Here is a 26,514-nt window from a genome sequence, read left to right on the forward strand (position 1 = left end):
ATCGTGCCAAACGAACCTTATTGAGTTCTTTGATTGGGTGACCGGAGAACTGAATCAGGGACGAGCTATAGACGTAATCTACTTAGATTTCAGCAAAGCTTTTGACACGATTTCCCACAGGAGGCTCTTAAATAAACTGGACGGGCTGAAGATAGGACCCGAAGTGGTGAACTGGATTAGGAACTGGTTGACAGACAGACGCCAGAGGGTGGTGGTTAATGGAATTCGCTCGGAGGAGGGAAAGGTAAGTAGTGGAGTGCCTCAGGGATCGGTGCTGGGGCCGATTCTGTTCAATATATTTGTGAGTGACATTGCCGAAGAGTTAGAAGGTGAAGTTTGTCTATTTGCGGATGATACTAAGATCTGTAACAGAGTGGACACCCGGGAGGGAGTTGAAAACATGAAAAAGGATCTCAGGAAGCTAGCAGAATGGTCTAAGGTTTGGCAATTAAAATTCAATGCAAAGAAATGCAAAGTGATGCACTTAGGGAGTAGAAATCCACGGGAGACATATGTGTTAGGCGGTGAGAGTCTGATAGTTACGGACGGGGAGAGGGATCTTGAGGTGACAGTTTCTGAGGATCTGAAGGCAACAAAACAGTGTGAGAAGGCGGTGGCCGTAACTAGAAGGTTGCTAGGCTGTATAGAGAGGGGTGTGACCAGCAGAAGAAAAGAGGTTTTAATGCCCCTGTATAAGTCGTTGCTGAGGTCCCACCTGGAGTATTGTGTTCAGTTTTGGAGGCCGTATCTTGCTAAGGATGTAAAAAGAATTGAAGCGGTACAAAGAAAAGCTATGAGAATGGTGTGGGATTTGCATTACAAGACGTATGAGAAGAGACTTGCTGACCTGAACATGTATACTCTGGAGGAAAGGAGAAACAGGGGTGATATGATACAGACGTTCAAATATTTGAAAGGTATTAATCCACAAACAAACCTTTTCCGGAGATGGGAAGGCGGTAGAACTAGAGGACATGAAATGAGATTGAAGGGGGGCAGACTCAAGAAAAATGTCAGGAAGTATTTTTTCACGGAGAGAGTGGTGGATGTTTGGAATGCCCTCCCGCGGGAGGTGGTGGAGATGAAAACGGTAATGGAATTCAAACATGCGTGGGATAAACATAATGGAATCCTGTTCGGAAGGAAGGGATCCTCAGGAGCTTAGTGGAGATTTGATGGCAGAGGCGGGGCTGGTGGTTGGTAGGCAGGGATAGTGCTGGGCAGACTTATATGGTCTGTGCCCTGAAAAAGACAGATACAAATCAAGGGGCTGGTGGTTGGGAGGTGGGGCTAGTGCTGGGCAGACTTATACGGTCTGTGCCCTGAAAAAGACAGATACAAATCAAGGTAAGGTATACACAAAAAGTAGTACATATGAGTTATCTTGTTGGGCAGACTGGATGGACCATGCAGGTCTTTTTCTGCCATCATCTATTATGTTACTATGTTACTAAAATGTCTTTTTCTGCCGTCTTCTACTATGTTACTATTAAACATATTTTCAAAGCACTTAGCCTTCCAAAGTTCTATAGGTTTCTATGGAACTTTGGAAGGCTAAGTGCTTTGAAAATGTGCCTCTATGTTACTAAAATGTAAGGCTGACCATATATTGAACAATAGAATATTACCCATCTATCTTGTGTATCAGCCAAATAGCATTGTTCAACAAAGGGGATGGATTTATTTATTAACATTGCTGTACCTGCTGTTCTATGGATTGGGGTTGTTGAACTATAGCAATGTCCCATCCATTCCCTTCTAAGCTTTGCATACTCAGTTATACTCCAAAGTTTTTCCTGAATGAAGGCAAAACCCACTTGTCTGCGACAAAGCTCCCCAAGGAGTTTTTTTTTTACATTTGATGTGGGAATTAATGCCACAAATATTCCAGGTGACAATTTTAAGGGTATCCAAAGTAATGCTCACCACTAAAGGTGTGCTTAATTCCCTAGCCCTCATATAAGATGGGTTCTCAATTGTACAAAATCACAATAAATATGGTGTCTATGGGAAGCATCCTTGCATTCCAATGCTTGCTATTTTCATCTCAATGATCCCCAGCCATCTTAACCAGTACAACTATCCCACTATTACCCTTCCCCACCATCCATCCAAAACATCCTAAATCATGTACTCGTTCTCTCAATCATACTGTTCCCCAACCATATCTTTTAACTATGCATAAGAACAAAAGGTGAGCCATTACATAGTAACATAGTAGATGACGGCAGAAAAAGACCTGCACGGTCCATCTAGTCTGCCCACGATAAACTCATGTGTATACCTTACCTTGATTTGTACCTGTCTTTTTCAGGGCACAGACCATATAAGTCTGTGCAGCAGTATTTCCCGCTTCCCAACCACCAGTCCTGCCTCCCATCACCGGCTCCGGCACAGACCCCGTATAAGTCTGCCCTCCCCCATCCTAGCCTCTCAACCACCAACCCCTCTTCCCCCCGCCACCCAATTTCAGCTAAGCTTCTGTGGATCCATTCCTTCTGCACAGGATTCCTTTATGCCTGTCCCACGCATGCTTGAATTCCGTTACCGTTTTCATCTCCACCACCTCCCGCGGGAGGGCATTCCAAGCGTTCACCACCCTCTCCGTGAAGAAATACTTCCTGACATCTTTCCTGAGTCTGCCCCCCTTCAATCTCATTTCATGTCCTCTCGTTCTACCGCCTTCCCCTCTCTGGAAAAGATTCGTTTGCGGATTAATACCTTTCAAATATTTGAACGTCTGTATCATATCACCCCTGTTCCTCCTTTCCTCCAGAGTATACATGTTCAGGTCAGCAAGTCTCTCTTCATACGTCTTGGAACGCAACTCCCATACCATCCTCGTAGCTTTTCTTTGTACCGCTTCCATTTTTTTAACATCCTTCGCAAGGTATGGCCTCCAAAACTGAACACAATACTCCAGGTGGGGCCTCACCAACGGTTTATACAGGGGCATTAAAACCTCCTTTTTTCTGCTGGTCACACCTCTCTCTATACAGCCTAGCAACCTTCTCGCTACGGCCACCGCCTTGTCGCACTGTTTCATAGCCTTTAGGTCCTCAGATACTATCACCCCAAGATCCCTCTCCCCGTCCGTGACTATCAGGCTCTCCCCACCTAACACATACGCCTCCCTTGGATTTCTACTCCCTAAGTGCATCACTTTGCATTTCTTCGCATTGAATTTTAATTGCCAAACGTTAGACCATTTTTCCAGCTTCTTCAGATCTTTTTTCATGTTTTCCACTCCCTCCAGGGTGTCCACTCTGTTGGAAATCTTGGTGTCATCCGCAAAAAGGCAAACTTTACCTTGTAACCCTTCGGCAATGTCACTCACAAATATATTGAACAGAGTGGGCCCCAGCACCGATCCCTGAGGCACTCCACTACTCACCTTTCCCTCCTCCGAGCGAACTCCATTCACTACCACCCTCTGGCGTCTGCCCGTCAACCAGTTCCTAATCCAGTTCACCACTTCGGGTCCTATCTTCAGCCCTTCTAGTTTATTCAAGAGCCTCCTGTGGGGAACCGTGTCAAAAGCCTTGCTGAAATCTAAGTAGATGACGTCCATAGCACGTCCTTGATTTAATTCTCCCGTCACCCAGTCAAAGAATTCAATGAGATTCGTTTGGCACGACTTCCCTTTGGTGAAACCATGTTGTCTCGGATCTTGCAACTTATTGGCTTCCAGGAAATTCACTATCCTTTCCTTCAGCATGGCTTCCATTACTTTTCCAATAACCGAAGTGAGGCTTACCGGCCTGTAGTTTCCAGCTTCTTCCCTATCCCCACTTTTGTGAAGAGGGACCACCTCCGCCATTCTCCAATCCCTCGGAACCTCTCCTGTCTCCAAGGATTTATTAAACAAATCTTTAAGAGGACCCGCCAGAACCTCTCTGAGCTCCCTCAGTATTCTGGGGTGGATCCCGTCCGGCCCCATGGCTTTGTCCACCTTTAGCTTTCCAAGTTGTTCATATACACTCTCTTCCGTGAACGGTGCTCTATCCACTTCGTTTTCAGGTGTACTTTTGCCAGTCCCTCTCGGTCCTTCCCCAGGATTTTCTTCAGTAAAAACAGAACAAAAGTATCTATTTAGCAAATTGGCTTTTTCTTCATCATTTTCTACATAGCGTTTTGCTGTATCTTTTAGTCTCACAATCCCCTTTTTAGTCTTTCTCCTTTCACTAATATACCTGAAGAAGTTTTTGTCTCCCCTCCGTACATTTCTGGCCATTTGTTCTTCCGCTTGCGCCTTCGCCAGACGTACCTCTCTCTTGGCTTCTTTCAGTTTCATCCGGTATTCCTCCCCGTGTTCCTCTACTTTAGATTTTTTGTATTTCTGGAACGCTAACTCTTTAGCCTTTATTTTCTCAGCCACTTGCTTTGAAAACCATATCGGTTTCCTTTTTCTCTTGCTTTTATTTACCCTCCTTACATAAAGGTCTGTGGCCCTGTTTATTACTTCTTTTAGCCTGGACCACTGTCCTTCCACTTCTCGTATGTCCTCCCAGCCCATCAGCTCCTTCCTCAGGTATTCTTCCATTTTGTTAAAGTCAGCTCGCTTGAAATCCAGGACTTTGAGTTTGGAGTGGCTGCCATCCACATGAGCTGTTACATCAAAACAAACCATTTGATGGTCACTGTTTCCCAGGTGTGCAGCCACTCGGACATTTGACACACTATCCCCATTCGTGAGCACCAGATCCAACGTGGCTCCCTCCCTCGTGGGTTCATTCACCATTTGTCTGAGCAGAGCACTTTGGAAAGCATCCACAATCTCTCTACTTCTTTCCGATTTTGCAGACGGAACCTTCCAATCTACATCCGGCAGATTCAAATCTCCCAACAGCAGCACCTCTCTTTTCTTCCCCAACTTTTGAATATCAGTGATCAGATCTTTATCTAGTTCTTCCAATTGTGTCTGGGGTCTATAGACAACACCCACGTGGACCAAGGTTCTATCCTCTCTTTTTAAGGTGATCCATATTGCTTCTTCCTTTCCCCACTTCCCTGTCATTTCAGTTGCTGCGATATCATCTCTCACATACAGAGCTACTCCTCCACCTTTACGTCCCTCTCTATCCTTCCTAAAAAGATTATAGCCTGGTATGTTTACATCCCATTCATGGGAACCATGGAGCCATGTCTCTGTGACTGCAACTATGTCCAAGTCAGTCTCCAACATCAGGGCTTGAAGGTCATGAATTTTATTGCTTAGACTGTGAGCATTTGTGGTCATTGCTTTCCAACTACATTTCCTAGTATGTGTTTTGGGTTTAGTGATTTGTGAGTGTCTTTTGTCTTTGGGTACCTTCTCCTCTTTTTGTTCCCTCTTCTTTGCTTTTTCTTTTTTTTCTGCTTCAATTTTAGTTTCAGAAACATCACAGTGCTGTAGTGGAGCAAAAGAATTTTGTAGTGGCAACACTTGTGCGGGTGGATGCTTCTGTGTCACATGACGAATTCTGCCTGAGCCTACTGTGAGCCATCTGTTCCTTTGTGGTTTTATTCTCTGAGGCAGTGGTGAGAAGTTATGATTCTGCACAGTCCTATAAGTTGCTTTAATTGCATCTAATTCTTGCATTACTTTATATAGCTCTTGTTTTAAAGTAGATAGCTGAAGGCAGATAGGACAAGCTTTAAGTTTCCAGATGATTGGCCTTGAAACCAAAGCAGCACAATTATTGCAGAGAATAAAAGTCATCCTGATTGGTTGAAATGGGTATGAACAGGTGTACTATGTTGGAGTATCCGCCTGCAAGACTGCCTGTGTATGACTGTGGAGTAAAGTTAATAAGGTTTGGTTTGTCTATAAATGAGTGGACAACCCTGGGGTGGGTGGGTTGTGGGGAGGGTGGGTGGGATTATAAGTCCCAATGGGTCAGCTTAAGTGCTGCTATCAAGGGAATTCTCTAGTTGAATGGACCAAAATGGTAGTGTCTGATCCAGCACTTTACAATTTATTATACTTTTTAAAACTGCCCTAAGATATTAATAACTTTCCTTTTAAATAAATCTAGATATTGCCAATAATTATAGCAGTGTCAGCTATGTAAAAATGCCCCTCCCCTCTATCAGAGTTTGGCAGGAACAGAAAGAAAGAAAGAAAGACAGACAGACAGACAGACAGAGAGGTTTCCCAGTGCTAATTAAATTGATTAAGCAACAAGCCTTAAAAATTTTAGACAATATCAGGTAGGTTTCTCACCTAATGCCAGTCAATTTGAGAAGAGTCTGGGATTTAGGGGTCAGAATAAACCTGTCCTTTTTGTAGGAGCTTGGTTCAGTCCCAGCACCTGGAAGGTGGAAGTAATTGAAGTATAGAGACCTAGTAATCTATAAAGTCTCGAAACTAGTTCACATAATCAATGAATCATCTGGATGACTGGAAGTCAAAGGACTGACGCTTTAACCTGGAGTTTTTTGGTCTGAAGTTGATGGAGTCGCCTCAGGTTGTGGATCTTTCCATAGACCGACCTTTCATAAAATATTGCAAGCCTCCAATAGTATAGTCATTTTATGCTGTTTTCCAAAGACAGTGAAGGAAAGACCAAAAGGATATGTCCATTGATACCAGACCCTCTCTCGACGAAGCAAATTTGTAATATCTTTAAAAGTCTGCTGTCGATGTAATGTAAGAGAAGAAAGATCCTGATATAGCTCCACCTGGGCCTCCTTGTATTTCAGAGTGCCAATATTCCGCGCCACAGATAAAATCTTCTTTTTTCAAGTAGAAGAGTGAAATGCTGCTATAAGATCACATGTACGATTTGAATATTGCATGCCCAATGCTCTATGTGTTCTCTCCAATTTTATGGAGTCGGGAGAAACAGAGGTGTCTGGTGCTTAAAAGCGTTATCTCCTTACATATGTTTTGAACCACTGCAGCACAATCCTCAGTGCCCTCAGTTCCAGGACCCCTTGGAAACGGACATTATTTCTGCACCTTCGATTTTCAATATCATCTCATTTTTCCAATTTCTCCTCTTGTGTCTCCAAACTTTGTTCTGCTTCCTCCATTCTCATTCATAAGTCCTCCAGACCATCCCTGAGGTCCTGGATTAGAACTTTGAGCTCATTAAAACTTGCTGCAGCTCTTTAAACATTTTCTTTAAGTCTTGCTTCATTATGGACTCTGAAAAGCTTGATTGGGAGGAATCCTCCAAATTAGAAACTCCCTCTGATGCTATTGCCGCAGGTCCCGAGGCCTCCTCATCCCCAGTGCCACATGGCCCAGTAGAGTCACCTTTACCGAGGTGAGGAAAATAGAGCTTTATCTCGGTAGGTTCCATTTGGACATCCCACCACCCGAAAGTGCAGGACTCTATTTGACAAATAGCATAAATTGGATTCCAATAGCGAAGCTGGGAAGCTAAAATGTCACCTTTAATGGTGGGATACGATGGAGCTTCAGGCTGAAGCTGCCATCACACTGATGACATCACCAGAAACTTGCAGATAAAGTTTTTTTAAAAAAAAAGGTCCAGACACATTACCCATCCTTCTACCTTCTGAACATTAGTGCTAAAATCTTTTGAATCCTGAAAAAAGCCTGACATTCGGCAATCCTAACCTCTTGAGTCCTAAGCAGATCTCACAGGATCCCAAAGCATCTGCTTAGATTGCCAATGCCTTAATCTGACCCTGCACACAGAAACTGAGATTAGTTAGCAGTACGCATAGCAAACAATAAGAAAACTATGTTCCCAAATTGGTTCTATTGAGCCTCCAGAGGGACCTCAGACGTTTTATCTGGGGCAATAAACTACCAAGGTTCACCAAAGACCAAAGTTATCTTGTAGCAGCTTAGGGAGATTTGGGGGGGGGGGGGGGGGGCAGTGCCTAGCATAAATTGGTACTTCTGGGCAGCACAACTACAACAGATACTAGAGTGAGATGTGAGAGGTTATAAAATAGTATAGAACAGCAAGATTTTGCAGTGTTTGATCTTCAGCACCTAGTTTGGGTTTCTAATGTAGATGAGATTGGAAGAAAATCAATTGTGAACCATTTTACACTTCATTTGTGGGAGGTTTGGAAGATTGTTAAAGGTAAATATATTGGGAAACGTGGAGGGGCATAATCGAAATGGACGCCCAAGTTTTGCTGAGGATGTCCTCGCAAAACGTCCCGGTGGAGGGGCGGGGAAACTCGTATTATCGAAACAAGATGGACGTCCATCTTTCGTTTTGATAATACTGTCAGGGACGCCCAAATCTTGACATTTAGGTCGTCCTTAAAGATGGTCATCCCTAAACTTGGTCGTTTCTGATTTTTGGCGATAATGGAAACCAAGGTCGCCCATCTCAGAAACTACCAAATGCAAGCCCTTTGGTCGTGGGAGGAGCCAGCATTCGTAGTGCACTGGTCCCCCTCACATGCCAGGACACCAACCAGGTACCCCAGGGTGCACTGCAGTGGACTTCATAAATTGCTCCCAGGTACATAGCTCTCTTACTTTGTGTGCTGAGCCCCCCAAACCCCCCCCCCCCCCCAAAATCTACTACCCTCAACTGTACCACTACCATAGCCCTTATGGGTGAAGGGGGCACCTAGATGTGGGTACAGTGGGTTTTGGAGGGCTCACATTTACCACCACAAGTGTAACATGTGGGAGGGCGGATGGGCCTGGGTCCACCTGCCTGAAGTGCACTGCATGCACTAAAACTGCTCCAGGGACCTGCATACTGCTGTGATGGACCTGAGTATGACATTTGAGGCTGGCACAAAATATTTTTAAAAATGTTTTTTGAGGGTGGGAGGGGGTTAGTGACTACTGGGGGAGTAAGGGGAAGTGATCCCCGATTCTCTCCGGTGGTCATCTGGTCATTTCGGCCACCTTTTTGTGCCTTGGTCATAAGAAAAACACGACCAGGTAAAGTTGTCCAAGTACTCACCAGGGACGGCCTTTTTTTTCCATTATGGGTCAAGGATGCCCATCTGTTAGGCACGCCCAAGTCCCACCTTCGCTATGCCTCCGACATGCCCCCATGAACTTTGGTCGTCCCTGCAACGGAAAGCAGTTGGGGACGCCCAAAATCGGCTTTCGATTATACCGATTTGGGCGACCCTGTGAGAAGGACGCCCATCTTCCGATTTGTGTCGAAAGATGGGGGTCCTTCTCTTTCGAAAATGAGCCTGATAGGGTTACATCTTTAGCTCCTATCCATCATAAGCCCACTTACAGTAATGGCAGGGAAAGTGGGGTTTTCAAGCGATCGGCAACTTTTAGATGATGGAAAGATGATTACATTTGACAACCTTAGAGAAAAAATATAATTTACTAACTGGAGATTTCTTTCTAGCAATGCAAATACATCATTACATGAGGACTGAGGTGTAAGTTACAGAAAGGTTGGATTAAACTGAATGTTTTGAGAGTTTATGGTTGGTGATAAGGAGACTGCACCACACTGTATCTATTCTCTATAGGTTCTTGATAAGGGGTGAGTTTAAGAAACATAAATATATTTAATTTAATTTGGGCATTTATAGTCCGCTTGGGAAAGAGATTTGGGTGAGAATATGAGTGAGCAAGATTGGAAGGTAATTGATGAAACCTGCAGGGCTTCTAATATGTGTGTTGATCAAAGAGAATGCGTATAAAGTCATGACCACATGTTGCTATACACCAATTCAAATACCCATTATCCTGCTTATAATCGAAAGAGAAAAACGCCTATATTGCGACCCAAATCGGGAGATGGGCGTCTTTCTCCCGTGGGCGCCCAAATTGGTATAATCGAAAGCTGATTTTGGGCGTTTCCAACTGCAAACCGTCGCGGAAACGGATAAAGTTGACGGGGCGTGTCGGAGGTGTGGTGAAAGCGGAACTGGGGTGTGGTTATCGGCCGAGAAGAGATGGGCGTCTTTAGCTGATAATCGGAAAAAAAAAGGCGTTTTTACCGCGATTTTGGGTCACTTTTTGGGGACCCTTTTTTTTCACGAACAAGTTCCAAAAAAGTGCCCCAGCTGACCAGATGACCACTGGAGGGAATCGGGGATGACCTCCCAGGACTCCCCCAGTGGTCACTAACCCCCTTCCACCAAAAAAAACCCCACTTTAAAAACTTTTTTTCCAGCCTCTATGCCAGCCTCAAATGCCGTACCCACCTCCATGACAGCAGAATGTGTTCTATCCTCTGACAGCCTTTCCCTGGTTCTGATGTGGCTCTCGTGTGAGTGTGACACCTTTTCTGTTATGCGCACTGCAGAGTCACATCAGCAATGCATTGTGGTGGGTGTAGGGTATTGGGCTCCGTGATTCCACTAGCTTGTGGCAAATGCTCACGATGTTGGTAGTTGGTAGGCTCTACTCCCATGGTGCTTTTCCTCCTGCTTACTGGGTCAGAGTGTGCCCTATTTTGTTTCTGGTAGTCCATGAGGTAGTGGCCATTTTTGTAAGCCAGCTTTAGATCCCTTTCACGTGTTAGCCACGTTACAGAACTTAGTTCTTACCTTGAATGTGGCTGAAAGAGGGCATTGTACAGCATTCTGCCAGCTCTGACCTACTGCTCATCTCAGTACCAGGGAGACTCGTTGCCAGTGGGGCACAACCTCTGATCTGCAGTTAACTGTAAGCGTGCTTATTCCAATAAAGGACGTTTTTGGAGAGATTAGTCTTCAGGTGTCAACTGCTGTGCCAATGTTATATAGCAGCAACAAGTCCTAGAGGCCTGCGTGTATGCAGGTCCCTGGAGCACTTTTAGTGGGTACCGCAGTGCACTTCAGCCAGGTGGACCCAGGCCCATCCCCCCTACCTGTAACACTTGTGCTGGTAAATGGGAGGTCTCCAAAACCCACTGTACCCACATGTAGGTGCCCCCTTCACCCCTAAGAGCTATGGTAGTGTAGTACATTTGTGGGTAGTGGGTTTTGGGGGAGGGGGTTGGGTGCTCAGCACCCGTGGTAAGGGAGCTATGCACGTGGGAGCGTTGTCTGAAGTCCACCGCACGGACCTCTAGGGTGCCCAGTTGGCATCCTGGCATGTCAGGGGGGCGAGTGTACTACGAATCGTGGCCCCTCCCACGACCAAATGGCTCGGATTAGGACGTTTTTGAGCTGGCCGTTTTTAGTTTCCATTATCGCTAAAAAAAACAAACGCCCAGCTGAAAAACGTCCATTTTGTTCGAAAATACGTTCTGTCCCGCCTCTTCACGTACCTGTTTTCGGACATAGACACCCATGGAGATAGGCGTTCGCGTTCGCTTATGCCCCTCCACGTGTCCTAACACATCAGATCTCTGTTGGAAATATAGAGAGGACCTGGAATCTTTCTACATATCTGGTGTGGTAGACTTGCTCCAAGATCCAGTTGTATTTGAATGACATCCTGAGACATGTAGAGAACTTTGGAGAGATAAGCATATGGGGGGGGGGGGGGGCTACATTTTGTCTACTGGGAATGGGCAATCATCAAGGCAAAAAAATAGCAATGACGTCTTAAGAGGACAAGTCTTGCAGCAACAAACCCTTAAATTCTATAAAGTTGGGTGCCCAAATTTACGCTTAGCAGGCACAAGTTACAAAACAAGGTCAGTTGTGTAAGTAAATTAATTTAATACTGAGGAGCTACTTGGTGTTAATGAACAATATGCTATAAATGGCCTTAATTGGCGCTAATTAGGAGTTATGAGTGCAACTGCCCTTAGTTGGTATTCTAGAAGAAACGCGCACAAAATCTGTTGCATACAACATCTAGTGGGATGTGGACATAGGAGGGGCAGGTCAGAAGCAAGCCCAGGATTAGCATGCACAGTTTATAAAATACTATCACTTAGATGCATACATTTCTCATGCCTAAAGTTACGTGCGTAAATGGGCACTTAAGATAGTATTCTATAATGGCAATTACATGCATAATTGCCATTATAGAATATGCAATTAATGCATTATTTCGGGATGCCCATCTTTAGGCGCCTCTTCTTGAATTTACCCCAAAATGTGTAATTACAGCATTTTGGAAACAACAGGGTGGACCTACACTACAAGACTGGATTCAAAAAATTAAAATAGTGGGGGAAGTACAAAAATTAACAGGCAAAAGCTGGGGTAAATATGACAAGGATCAAGAGGAATAGGCAAAATTATACAAGGTGGTAAAAGAGGTGACTGAAAGGGTGGAAGGGTTCATTTTAGTCATGTTCTACAACTGAATTGTGAATGTTTATACATGATATAGAATTTGTTGTTATATATGTTGAATTCTGTATGGGCAAGATGCCAATCTTATTTTTGTTTTTTTGTACTGTTTAAAATCAATAAAAATATATTGAACATAAAAACTGTATGATTCAATTATTAGTTCTCACAGTACAAATAACATTAACAAAGAAACTGAAATTGATAAACTTAGATCAGAGTGAGTAAAAATGCATCCCATAAAGGACATAGAATTACTTATAATCCTTGTATGTGGGTACATGTGTATGTGTCTTTTCTGTGTGTGAGTGAAGGAGGTATCTCTCATTTATTGTGTGTGCTGTGCTTGTGTTGTGTCTGTTGGGCAGACAGCTATGCGGGGCTTGGGGTAGTGCTGGAGGGTATTTTCTGAGGATGCTGCAGTTTTAGAGGTGTTGGGGTACTTGCATGGAATAGTTTTTGAGGTGGTGAAGTAGTTATGGGGGCTGGTTTCTGAGGTGGTTACAAGAGGTGTGTAGTTTTAGGGTATGGGGATAGTTTCAGGGTGGTGAAACAATTGCAGGGAAGTGAAGGGAGCAGTTGCAGGTCAGTAGTTTTTGGGAATGGAGCAGATGCAGGGGTGGGGACCAGTTGCGGGGGTAGTTTTGGGCAGTCTAGAATGGTGTGATCGTTTTGAGGAGATGGGGTTGTTTGGGGGTGATAGAACAGTTGTGGGGGCAAAGTTATGGGGAGTGTGGACAGATTGAGAGTGTTGGGAGAATTAGTGGTTGCTTTGGGGGTGGGGAAGTCAGCGAATAAGGAGAGGTAGTTTCAAAGGAGCATCCATACCCGTTATGTTTCATATTCATAGTGTCACGCCCCTTACCTGCGCCGCCCTGCCCGCTGTGATGCCTCGCTCCGCGAGCAGGAGAGAGCGGGGTATCGCTGGCTATGGGCGGCGTGTTCGGGGAGTCCTGCCGGCCTCCTGGACGGTGCCGGTTCGCCGCTATAGCGCTGTGGCGGCCGGAGAGCGCCGGCGCTGCCAAAATGGCCGGCGCTCACAAGCTGGAGAGTCTCTTCCGGGTGCGGGACCCGGGAGCATAGAGAACGCCCCTTCTGGGCCCGGATTGGCTGGTCGCGGCTGGACTCCGCCTTCTCTCTGTGACCAGCCTATCCAGAGCCCTGGGGCTGGTTGTTGGCTCCACCTTCCGGATAGCTGATGATTGTCTTCCTGATGGAGGGGGCTATTTAAGTGCAAACGCTGGCAGAACACTTTGCTTCGGCTTCTGCTTGTGTGGATACCTGAGTTCTGTGCGTTTGGATTGTTTTCCTGCTGTGAATCTGTTTGGACCTGGACTTTGCTTTTGCCTGCCGCCTGCCTTGAACCTCTGTTTGGACCTGGACTTTGCTTTTGCCTGCCGCCTGCCTTGAACCTCTGTTTGGACCTGGACTTTGCTTTTGCCTGCCGCCTGCCTTGAACCTCTGTTTGGACCTGGACTTTGCTTTTGCCTGCCGCCTGCCTTGAACCTCTGTTTGGACCTGGACTTTGCTTTTGCCTGCCGCCTGCCTTGATCCTCTGCTTGGACCTGGACTTTGCCTTTGTCTTTGCCTGCCTTGAACCTTTGGTTGGACCTGGACCTTGTCTCTGGCCATCTGTCTGCTGTCCATCCTGTGTACCGTCCTGCCCTCCTTTGGAAGTTCCTGTCCTGACTCTCCAGGTAAGATCAGAACTGTCTGGCTGCCAGACACTGTTTGGCACAGGGGCTCACATATCGTGGTATAGGCCTGACACATAGTTTCTATGCCAAGGGTGGGCAACCATAGTCCTCGAGAGCCACAACCCAGTCAGGTTTTCAAAATTTCCGCAATTATCTCTGCATCTCAAATATCTTTCAATTCACTGGACTCTTGTGTAAAAGCACCAATTCACTCAACCACCATGATTCCTCTCTGGAACAATCCAAATCTTAAAATCAATGGGAAGTGCATTGCATGGCCCAATTGGATGGAAGCTAAAATTTGGTATCTACATCAACTCTTGGACAAACATAAATGGATACCCTTCTCTAAATTACAAGAAACATATAATCTACATAAACATTGCCTTTTCCAGTGGATCCAACTAAAACATTGTATTTCTTCTAGCTTTAACATTAATACTTTAAAGGACGATACACCAAGTTATTTAACATTATGTCATCAACTGGATACAAAAAAGAAAACGGCCTCCATATGGTACAAAATCCTACAAGAACATTCTTCTCATCCTCCATTGGCTTAGCAGAACATTTGGAATAGAGAAATCAACTCTCAACTATCAGAAGATCAATGGGAAGAAATTTGGTCATCTCTATATAAATCGTCAAAATCATCAGCTCTTACACAATCATCATTTTATATATTACATAGAGCTATGTGGACACCATATAAACTATCTAAGATATCAAAAGATGCTTCCAATCGTTGCTGGTCCTGCTGCAACAATATAGGAACCTTGGACCATTTAATATATCATTGCCCATTACTGGATGAATATTGGTCTCAAATAGAGAAAACAATTTCTCTTATACTAAATTTAAAGATTTCTTTAACTTACAAAACGATAATAGCAGGAGATTTCGGCATTAACAATACATTATCACCACATATAATTAAACTACTACGTATATTGATCCAAGTGGCTATAAAATTGATATGTCAAAACTGGAAAGATTTTACAAAGTTAACCTACGAAATGTGGTGGAACTCAGTATGTCTAACAGCTAAATACGAAAAAGTAGCAGCAGAGAAATGTGGTTCCTTTATGGCATATAATAAAATTTGGTCTCCGGTGATTAAATATTCATCCAGCTAAGTAATTAATGTACAGGTACTTTTCAAACATTGGCATTAATACTATAACATCTGATATGCATGCATACTTCATACGAATATACATATATGTATGTATATATAGTCAGAGTACATTGACCTTTCTGTTAACTGTTATTGTCATTGGTACTAAATTTACAATATGTTATAAAATCAATAAAAAACTGATTGAACTAAAAAAAAAAAAATTTCCGCAGTGAATATACACGAGATCTCTTTGCATACAATGGAAGCAAATCAATCTCATTCATGTTTATTGCGGAAGTCTTGAAAATCCAACTGGGTTGTGGCCCTCAAGGACCATAGTTGCCCACACCTGTTCTATGCTGTAGAAGAAGGAACTGCTTCTCCCACATAATGGCAGAGACATTTTTTTTTTTGGGGGGGGGGGGGGGGGGGGGGGGAGAGTGACTTATTTCTCTGGAACCTCAAGTCTGGTTTGACCAATTTTCATTTCAATGAGTCTTTTCATTGGTTTTTCTCCCATGCCAAGTTTCATCTCATATCATTAAATTTTGGAGAATTATGTTGAGGCATATTTTCAAAGCACTTTGGGAGGCTAAGTTCCATAGGTTTCTATGGAACTTTGGGAGGCTAAGTGCTTTGAAAATGAGCCCCTTTGTCTCCCAAGATATGTTAACTGTCCATTTATCTCTATTGAATGAATTCCTTCAAAAAGGCAGTGAATAAATCCAAGTAAATAAATAAATATCCTCCCTCTTCATGCACCCCTGATCTGTTATTAGTACATTTGATTTGTATATCTGACCTCTATTTGTATATCTGAGAGAATGTAATGTACGCCACACAGAACTGAGTCCCTGACTCGGACGTATATGGGGTATAAATCCAATACAGTAAAGACAGACAGCTGGATGGACAGACAGACAGACATTCTTGACCTTTTTACATAATTCTTTCTGATTTCCATTGGGTTGGAAAAAAATGAAAATGTGTTCCTGAAAAGAGTGTTTTCATTTTCTGAGCTTTTTTCACTTGCAGATCTTTTCTGTGCTTCCAACCCATTTCAGTTCAACAATATCTATTTGGGGTTCCAGTCTGAGATTACTTAAACAAGTGCATATATTTTGACTGTATATTGGTAATTCTTACATTAGAATTCATGTAATTTTTAGTACAAATATTATAAACATTCATAAAGGTACTTACAAGTAGAAAGTCTGGGATCCGATAATTGAGCCAAGAAATGTAGATATCACACCAGATCCAGATCCTACTTCTAGAGAGATCTCAATTCTACAACAGAATAAATACTTTGTCAATAAATACAAATTTCATAAAGCAAATACAATACACATAGCATATACCAAGACAAGAGAGCTATATCAATTACAAATGAGTTGTAACTCTCTCTTCCCAACGAATTATGAAAAAGATACAGAAGGGTATAAAACCTTATTAGGTCCTATAATCTAAGAGAAAAAAATAGGTAGATTAAATATATAAAAACAGAATTAAATAGATAAATGTTTGAAGAAGTAGGCAGCTTTCAACATGGATAAGAACAGTTAACTTAGCATGTCAAAATTTTGTTTGGGGAAGGATTGCAATGCTTAGCTGAAATGTTGACTTGGCATGTCAAAATTTTTTTGGGGGGGAAGGACTGCAATGCTTAACTGATATGTTAACTTTGTATGTCATAACTGTCAGCCCTCAGGAACAAACATGTTTCAGGTTCTATGTGTAGTGCAACTCTCTCCTGGATTACTAGGATTAGAGATCCATCATATGCAAATCTATCTCATGCATATTCATCATGTTAATTCAGAAAACCTGAGGTTTGAGAACAGGGGAGGACTGACCATTTGGACAACCAGGCAGTATCCGAGGGCCCAGTGCAGTAAGAAGCCCAGTGCCTCCCAACCATGTGATCCAGCATCCTCCCTTCTTCTTCACATGTTGCAGCTGCAGTACCAGTGCAAGAGCTGAAAAGAGGCAGAGAGTTCTGGCATGCAGGGGACCGGGCTCTGTACCATTTTCTCTCCTTCTGTCCAGGCCAGTTTCCACACAGGTGCCTACAAAGAATGTGTGTGGGTGCTCGAGGCTCACAAAGCATTCCTGTGTCTGCAGCTGGAGAACGAGGAGGTGGCCTCACACAAGGTAGGCAATCTGTGCCTGTTCTATGAGAATGAGCTGGCTGATACCTGCAAATTGCTCAACATCATGGCTACTGGGAGGGCCCAGCTGCAGATGGAACTAGGCAAGAACTGTGACTACCTCCGCCAGCTCCAGACCAGGTTTAGCTCTCCACTCCCAAGTCTCTTCTCTTCTATCCTATGTTCATCCATCTTGTCCTACAGATAGATAGCTCCTAGATGAGGTTGTTGTCATTCCCTCCCTCGTTTCATTCTAGATGCCTAGCTTATCATCCTGTCTATTCAAGACTCTCATCTCCCTAGAAACCCCTATATGCTTCTTCCCCTTCCTAAACCCCTGTCCTATTCTATCCCCTATCCTAGAAGCTCCTATTAATTGCCAACCCAGTCCTAAACTCCTGCCCATCATCCCCTCTATCCTAGGTTCCCATCCTATATCCTAGAAACTCCTAGAGTCCCCTTTCCCTCTCACCCACTCCTTCTAGATCTGTCCTTTTCTAGACCCCTGTCTATTTAACTCTGGCTTATCTAGTTGCATCCTAAATTCCTATCATTTTCACCACTCCATTTAAGATGTCTGGATCATTCCATGTTACAGTATCCAAGAGACTTATCAGCTCACTCTATCCAAAACTTCTATACATGATTCTAGATTCTTATATCAGCCCACTTTATCATCTTATCTTCTCCTTTTCTATCCTACCATTATTGTTTTATCCTGGTTCAGCAGTGATAAGGTAACAGTTTCCCATCAAGAGTTTGTCAGCTCTGATCCAGTCTTTTTCATAAATTTAGCAAGAGAACTATGGAGGCTTTGGACAACACAGTGACTATACACTATTCTACCTTATTCTATTCTTGCTCTTTCACAATGGATTACTGAATTTGAACCCTGTTTGCCCACCATTTTATACTGACGTCACAAATTTATTGACCTTTTACTTTGCCATTCTGTGCTCTTCAGTAACTTGAAGAAGAAGCACACAGCTGTGGGGATTCTGATACATAAGATGATGTATAAAATAGAATAAAGAGTCAAGAATGGCCGAGAAGACCTGTCTTGATTGTTGGGAAATGCCCAAGTTATGACAGAATCCCTCCAACTTGAGTAGCCCACTTCCCCTTTGGCATTGCTCACCTTGCTGATGGAAATATAGTAATCCTAAATAATGGTTGCAAGGCCTGCAGAATCTCTCTATTTGCTGCAGTATTTGTCACTTAAATTTGACTTCCTATCAATGGAAATAAAGGTTAACAAAAAATATTAATACATATTTTTGACTAGCTTTTGGGAGTTAATATTCCCTTCCTCTTGTCCAAACAGAATGAGCTAGTCAGATCATGAAATGGCACTGGCAGAAAGTCCTAAGTCCTAAAGTATATTACAATGGCAGGGGAAAGCAATGTGGAAATGGTGGATGGAGTCTGACATGTTACAGTGAGACAATAAGATTATTTCTGGCAGTGAGCTAAAGTGTCTCTGTTAAATCATTTTATGTGAATTCTCAAGTGTTTGATCATTTTAACTGAAAATATCTTCTGTTTTAAATATCTTCTGTTTTTGATATGTTCTAAATTGTTCTTTTAGTATTCTGATCGCAGTGGTTTGTTTCCAAAAATGTTCCCTTATGGTGGAGATACTGTACTCTCAAATGTGTAATTTTGTGTCTTTGTACGTTTATTCTTGCCTTTAACATTCTACGCAATGTAGCATCCTTTTTCACATTTTCTGCATTGAATAGTATATACTGCAGTATAGGACCATGAACAAGAATCTGTTATTTTATGGTCCTGTGATATGTGCCAACATAGAAGGCAGGGATTTGTGCCATTTTCTTATTTTTGAATTTGTCAGAAGCTTGCTTATTATTTTGGCTTTACATTAGGTGATTGCTGGAAATGATTGGGGAGCAGAGAATATTTCTTTATTTTTCAGTTTCTCTAGTCCTGGATGTATGTTCCTATAAAGGGTATTCTGTGATTTTTCTTTTTTTTTTTTTCTGTATTGCAGTGGGGTTAGCCTGAGTGTGTTAACAGAAGAAGCATAGTGCAGAGGCTACGGGGCCCTTTTACTAAGCCATGGTAAAAAGTGGCCTGCGCTAGTTTTGGCGTGTGAAATTGGAGTGCGCTGGGCCATTTTTTACTGTGACAGGAAAAAGGCCTTTTTTTAAATGGGGCAGTAAATAGCTGTGTGCTAATATTAAAATTAGAAACATAGCTATTTACTACCTGAGCCCTTATCGCCACATACTTAGAAGGCAGTAAGGGCTCATGCGCTACTCGTGCGGTAATCAGGCAGTGCATGGCAATATGGCCGCACTGCCAATTACCGCCGGGAACGCCCCCTGCAGTAGAAAATAGAAGATTATTTTCTACTGCTGGAAACTGCACATGCCAACTCGTCCATAGTACCTGAAGATTAGAGGGTGGCCAATGTGACGCCGATCTTTAAAAAGGGCTCTAGGGATGATCCGGGAAATTATAGACCGGGAAGCCTGACATCGGTGCTGGGCAAAATAGTGGAAACTATTATAAAGAATAAAACTATGGAACATGTAGAGAAACGTGGTTTAATGGGACAGAGATTCCAACACCAGATCACCACTGCTAACACCAATAGATAATCTAACTTCCCAACTCAGCAGCGCTTGTATGTGAACAAGGGAAAAGTCTCAACTGCTACGGCAACATTCAAAAATTCTTATTTGTTTAATTGCACATAGAAAAAGTCATCACAGACTAAAAAACCCTCAATAATTTTTTCAATTAATGTTTTTTTCAATTTTTTCAATCAATGCTTTCAATTTAATAGTTCATATCCCTTTAAAAATAAACATTCAATGTCTTCAAAAAACGCAAGTCAATCGATTACACTTATCTTGCCATGTTGTCCTCCAAATAATGTGTTTTTTGAAGACATTGAATGTTTATTTTTAAAGGGATATGAACTATTACATTGAAAGCATTAAAAAAATTGAAAAAAACATTAATTGGAAAAAATTGAAAAAATGAGGGTTTTTTAGTCTGTGATGACTTTTTCTACGTGCAATTAAACAAATAAGAATTTTTGAATGTTGCCGTAGCAGTTGAGACTTTTCCCTCGTTCACATACAAGCACTGCTTAATGGGACAGTCAGAATGGGTTCAGCCAAGGGAAGTCTTACCTAACCAACTTGCTTCATTTCTTTGAAGGAGTGAATAAACATGTGGATAAAGGTAAGCCAGTAGATGTAGTGTATCTAGATTTTCAGAAAGCTTTTGATAAAGTTCCTCATGAGAGATTCCTGAGAAAATTAGAGAGTCATGGGATAGGAGGCAAGGTTCTGGTGTGGATTAGAAATTGGTTATTGACCAGAAAAGAGAGGGTAGGGTTAAATGGTAATTTCGCTCAATGGAGGAGAGTGAACAGTGGAATGCCGTAGGGATCTGTACTGGGACCGGTACTATTTAACATATTTATAAATGATATGGAAATCAGAACGACGAGTGAGGTGATCAAATTTGCAGATGATACAAAACTATTCAAGGTTGTTAAAATACATGCGGACTGTGAAATGTTGTAGGAAGACCGTAGGAAATTGGAAGACTGAGCATCCAAACGGCAAATGAAATTTAATGTGGACAAATGCAAGGTGATGCACATTGGAAAGAATAATCTGAATCACAGTTACCTGATGCTAGGATCCACCTTGGGGGTCAGCGCTCAAGAAAAAGATCTGGGTGTCGTTGTAGATAATATGCTGAAATCGTCTGCCCAGTGTGTGGCGGCAGCCAAAAAAACAAACAGGATTCTAGGAATTATTATGAAAGGGATGGTGACTAAAACCGAAAATACTATAATGCCCTTGTATCGCTCCATGGTGCATCTGCACCTGAGTATTCCATTCAGTTCTGGTCACCGTATATCAAAAATATATATAGCGGAATTAGAAAAGGTTCAAGGAAGAGCGACTAAAATGATAAAGGAGATGGAACTCCTCTCATATGAGGAAAGGCTAAAGAGGTTAGGGCTCTTCAGCTTGGAAAAGAGATGGATGAGGGGAGATATGATTGAGGTCTACAAAATCCTGAGTGGTGTAGAACGAGTAGAAGTAAATCGATTTTTTACTCATTCCAAAAGTACAAAGACTAGGGGACACTCAAGGAAGTTACATGGAAATACTTTTAAAACAAATAGGAGGAAATATTTTTTCACTCAACAAATAGTTAAACTCTGGAACTCTTTGCCAGAGGAGGTGGTAACAGCAATTAGAGTATCTGGGTTTAAAAACGGTTAGGACAAATTTCTGGAGGAAAAGTCCATAGCCTGCTATTGACACAGACATGGGAAGCAACTGCTTACCCTGGGATTTGTAATATGGAGTTTTGCCACGATTTGGGTTTTTGCCAGGTACTTGTCACCTGGCTTAGCCACTGTTTGGAAAACAGGATACTGGGCTAGATGGACCATTGGTCTGAACCAGTATGGCTACTCTTATGTTCTAACTTCAGAACTACCGTCGGGCACCTGCACTACCCCGGTCATAGGGTCAATTTGGCATGCGTTACCAGCGTAGTACCCCTACTGTGGCTTAGTAAAAGGGCATCTAAATGAATTCTTTGCTTGGGTCTTCACTAAGAAAGATATAGGGAGATACCCATGCCAGAAATGGTATTTAATGGTGATAAGTTGGAATAACTGAAACAAATCTCTGTAAACCTGGAAGATGTATTGGAGCAATCTGACACACTAACGAGTAGCAAATCACCTGCACTGGATGATATACATCCTAGAGTACTGACAGAACTAAAAAATGAACTTGCAGAATTATTATTAGTAATTTATTTTTTAAATCAAGCGTGGTACCAAAAGATTGGAGGGTAGCCAATGTAACGCCAAAGGGTTCCAGAGGTGACCTGGGAAATTAAAGACCAGTGAGCCTGATGTCGGTGCAAGGCAAAATGGAAGGACTATTATAAAGAGCAAAATTATTCAGAGGGTGTATAAGTCGCTTGTATGGTGCCCTGCTCTCCTTCAACACACCGTTGACACACTACATTAATCACTGGGAAAAGGATATAGGGACTTCTTTTGAAAGTAAGCAATGGAAAATAAGTATTCAATACTTGTTGAAGGTCTCTATAGCCACTTACTTAATAAAAATTGATATAAAATCCAGTATAGGTGGTATTACACACCTCATAAACTTTTTAAAATACTTAAGCATGGCTCTGGATTGTGTTCAGAGGGAGTGTGGAATATTATGTGATATGTGTCATATCGGGTGTTCTTACCCTAAAGTGCAATCTTATTTGACTCAGGTATTGGCTTTGATTCACCAGACACTTGGAATACACTATCCAACTAAGACTGAAGTATTTTCTGTTGCATTTCAAACCATTTGGAGTAAAGAGAGAACATCATAAATTAGCATCAAACCTTTTTACTGCAAGCAAAATAGCCCTCTCAGAAGCTTGGAAACAATCTGACACACTTTCTCTGTAACTGGTGCTATGTAAAATGGATTATATTTGCCAAATGACTAAACTGACAGTACTCTAGACTGGTCAATTTTCATATAACTTGGGATACATATATCAGTTGGAGAAACCAGGAAAATAGCCAGTGATGGTTCTTAACTGGACACATAGTCCCAACCCTACTATCTTATGACAATATACATTTTGGGGCTTTATGCTCTTTATGTGGGAGGGAAGAGAGGTAGGTAATTTTTGCTGTATTATATTTAGGGATCTGTGGGTTTGGAACGGATAAATCTTGTATGGTTGATGATTGCCAATAAAAGTTATATAAAGCGAAAGCTACATACCTGTAGAAGGTATTCTCCGAGGACAGCAGGCTGATTGTTCTCACTACTGGGTGACGTCCACGGCAGCCCCTTCAATCGGAGATCTTCTCTAGCAAAGACGTTTGCTAGCCCTCGCGTGTGCATGCACACCGCGCATGCGCGACCATCTTCCCGCCCGAACTCGCTCGTGTTCGTTAGTCCAGTACAAATCAAAAACATAGATAAGGGAAGACACAACTCCAAAGGGGAGGCGGGCGGGTTGGTGAGAACAATCAGCCTGCTGTCCTCGGAGAATACCTTCTACAGGTATGTAGCTTTCGCTTTCTCCGAGGACAAGCAGGCTGCTTGTTCTCACTACTGGGGTATCCCTAGCCCCCAGGCTCACTCAAAACAACAAACATGGTCAATTGGGCCTCGCAACGGCGAGGACATAACTGAGATTGACCTAACTTAAGCAACTAACTGAGAGAACAGAATAAAAATGGGCCTAGGGGGGTGGAGTTGGATTCTAAACCCCGAACAGATTCTGTAGCACCGACTGCCCGAACCGACTGTCGCGTCGGGTATCATGCTGAAGGCAGTAATGCGATGTGAATGTGTGGACAGATGACCACGTCGCAGCCTTGCAAATCTCTTCGATAGTGGCTGACTTCAAGTGGGCCACTGACGCTGCCATGGCTCTAACACTATGAGCCGTGACATGACCCTCAAGAGTCAACCCAGCCTGGGTGCAAGCGAAGGAGATGCAATCTGCTAGCCAATTTGAGATGGTGCGTTTCCCGACAGCCACTCCCCTCCTGTTGGGATCAAAAGAAACAAACATTTGGGCGGACTGTCTGTGGGGCTGTGTCCGCTCCAGACAGAAGGCCAATGCGCTCTTGCAGTCCAATGTGTGCAGTTGACGTTCAGCAGGGCGGGTATGCGGACGGGGGAAGAATGTTGGCAAGACATCTGATTGGTTCACATGGAACTCTGACACCACCTTTGGCAAGAACCTAGGGTGAGTGCGGAGGACTACTCTATTATGATGAAATTTGGTATAAGGAGCATGAGCTACCAGGGCTTGAAGCTCACTGACTCTACGAGCTGAAGTGACTGCCACCAAGAAAATGACCTTCCAGGTCAAGTACTTCAGATGGCAAGAATCCAGTGGCTCAAAAGGAGGTTTCATCAGCTGGGTGAGGACGACATTGAGATCCCATGACACTGTAGGAGGTTTGATGGGAGGCTTTGACAAAAGCAAACCTCTCATGAATCGAACAACTAAAGACTGTCCCGAGATCGGCTTACCTTCCACACGGTAATGGTATGCACTAATCACGCTAAGATGAACTCTTACAGAGTTAGTCTTAAGACCAGACTCGGACAAGTGCAGAAGGTATTCAAGAAGGGTCTGTGTAGGACAAGAGCGAGGATCTAAGGCCTTGCTGTCACACCAGACGGCAAACCTCCGCCATAGAAAGAAGTAACTCTTCTTAGTGGAATCTTTCCTGGAAGCAAGCAAGACTCTGGAGACACCCTCTGAGAGACCTAAGGAGGCAAAATCTACGCTCTCAACATCCAGGCCGTGAGAGCCAGGGACCGGAGGTTGGGATGCAGAAGCGCCTCCTTGTTCTGAGCAATGAGGGTCGGAAAACACTCCAATCTCCACGGTTCTTCGGAAGACAATTCCAGAAGAAGAGGGAACCATATCTGAAGCGGCCAAAAGGGAGCAATCAGGATCATGGTGCCTCGATCTTGCTTGAGTTTCAAGCAAAGTCTTCCCCACCAAAGGTATGGGAGGATAAGCATACAGGAGGCCTTCCCACCAATCCAGGAGAAAGGCATCCGATGCTAGTCTGCCGTGGGCCTGAAGTCTGGAACAGAACTGAGGGACCTTGTGATTGACTTGAGTGGCAAAAAGATCCACCAAGGGGGTACCCCACACTTGGAAGATCTTGCGTACCACTCTGGAATTCAGCAACCACTCGTGAGGTTGCATAATCCAGCTCAATCTGTCGGCCAGACTGTTGTTTATGCCTGCCAGATATGTGGCTTGAAGAAACATGCCGTACTGGCGAGCCCAAAGCCACATTCTGACGGCCTCCTGACACAGGGGACGAGATCCGGTGCCCCCCTGCTTGTTGATGTAGTACATGGCAACCTGATTGTCTGTCTGAATTTGAATAATTTGATGGGACAGCCGATCTCGGAAGGCCTTTAGAGCATTCCAGACCGCTCATAACTCCAGGAGGTTGATCTGTAAACCTTTCTCCTGAAGGGACCAACTCCCTTGGGTGTGAAGCCCATCGACATGAGCTCCCCACCCCAGGAGAGACGCATCCGTCGTCAGCACCTTTTGAGGTTGAGGAATTTGGAAAGGACGTCCCAGAGTCAAATTGGACCGAATTGTCCACAATGGAGGGACTGAAGAAAACCCGTGGACAGCAGGACTATGTCCTCTAGGTCCCCAGCAGCTTGGTACCACTGAGACGCTAGGGTCCATTGAGCTGATCTCATGTGGAGGCGGGCCATGGGAGTCACATGCACTGTGGAGGCCATGTGGCTGAGCAATCTCAACATCTGCCAAGCTGTGATCTGCTGAGACGCTCGTACCCAAGAAACAAGGGACAGAAGATTGTCGGCCCTCGCTTCCGAGAGGTAGGCACGAGCTGTCTGAGAATCCAGCAGAGCCCCTATGAATTCGAGTTTCTGTACTGGAAGAAGGTGGGACTTTGGATAATTTATCACAAACCCTAGTAGCTCCAGGAGTCGAATAGTCATCTGCATGGACTGTAGAGCTCCTGCCTAGTGTGGTGTTCTTCACCAGCCAATCGTCGAGGTAAGGGAACACGTGCACTCCCAGTCTGCGCAGAGACGGCGCTACTACAGCCAGGCACTTTGTGAACACCCTGGGCGCAGAGGCGAGACCAAAGAGTAGCACACAATACTGAAAGTGCCGTGTTCCCAGACGGAATCGACGATACTGTCTGTGGGCTGGCAGTATCGGGATATGAGTGTAAGCATCCTTTAAGTCCAGAGAGCATAGCCAATCGTTTTCCTGAATCATGGGAAGAAGGGTGCCCAAGGAAAGCATCCTGAACTTTTCTCGGACCAGATATTTGTTCAGGGCCCTTAGATCTAGGATGGGATGCATCCCCCCAGTTTTCTTTTCCACAAGGAAGTACCTGGAATAGAATCCCAGCCCTTCCTGCCCCGGTGGCACGGGCTCGACCACATTGGCACTGAGAAGGGCGGAGAGTTCCTCTGCAAGTACCTGCTTGTGCTGGAAGCTGAAGGTTTGAGCTCCCGGTGGGCAATTTGGAGGCTTGGAAACCAAACTGAGGGAGTATCCTAGTCGGACTATTTGAAGAACCCACTGGTCGGAGCTTATGAGAGGCCACCTTTGGTGAAAAAATTTTAACCTCCCCCCGACCAGCAGATCGTCCAGCACAGACACTTTGATTTCGGCTATGCTCTGCTGGAGCCAGTCAAAAGCCCGTCCCTTGCTTTTGCTGGGGAGCTGCAGGGGCCTGTTGCGTCGCACGCTGTTGACGAGAACGAGCGCGCTGGGGCTTGGCCTGGGCAGAAGGCTGGCGAGAGGGAGGATTGTACCTATGCCTATTAGAAGAATAGGTAAC

The 26,514-nt window shown here is 43.8% G+C and overlaps 1 protein-coding gene across 2 annotated transcripts in view; it reads right to left on the reverse strand.

The window, feature by feature from the left end:
- Positions 1-26,514, reverse strand: part of N6AMT1 (N-6 adenine-specific DNA methyltransferase 1) — a 167,117-nt gene that overhangs the window by 98,222 nt on the left and 42,381 nt on the right. For both annotated transcript variants that reach the window (XM_030215902.1, XM_030215901.1), the window contains exon 3: positions 16,159-16,245. In XM_030215902.1, coding sequence (XP_030071762.1) covers positions 16,159-16,245 — 87 coding nt within the window. The remainder of the gene's footprint in view (positions 1-16,158; positions 16,246-26,514) is intronic.

This window comes from Microcaecilia unicolor, chromosome 10 (assembly GCF_901765095.1).
Source record: "Microcaecilia unicolor chromosome 10, aMicUni1.1, whole genome shotgun sequence".
In the NCBI taxonomy this organism is placed as follows: Eukaryota; Metazoa; Chordata; class Amphibia; order Gymnophiona; family Siphonopidae; genus Microcaecilia; species Microcaecilia unicolor.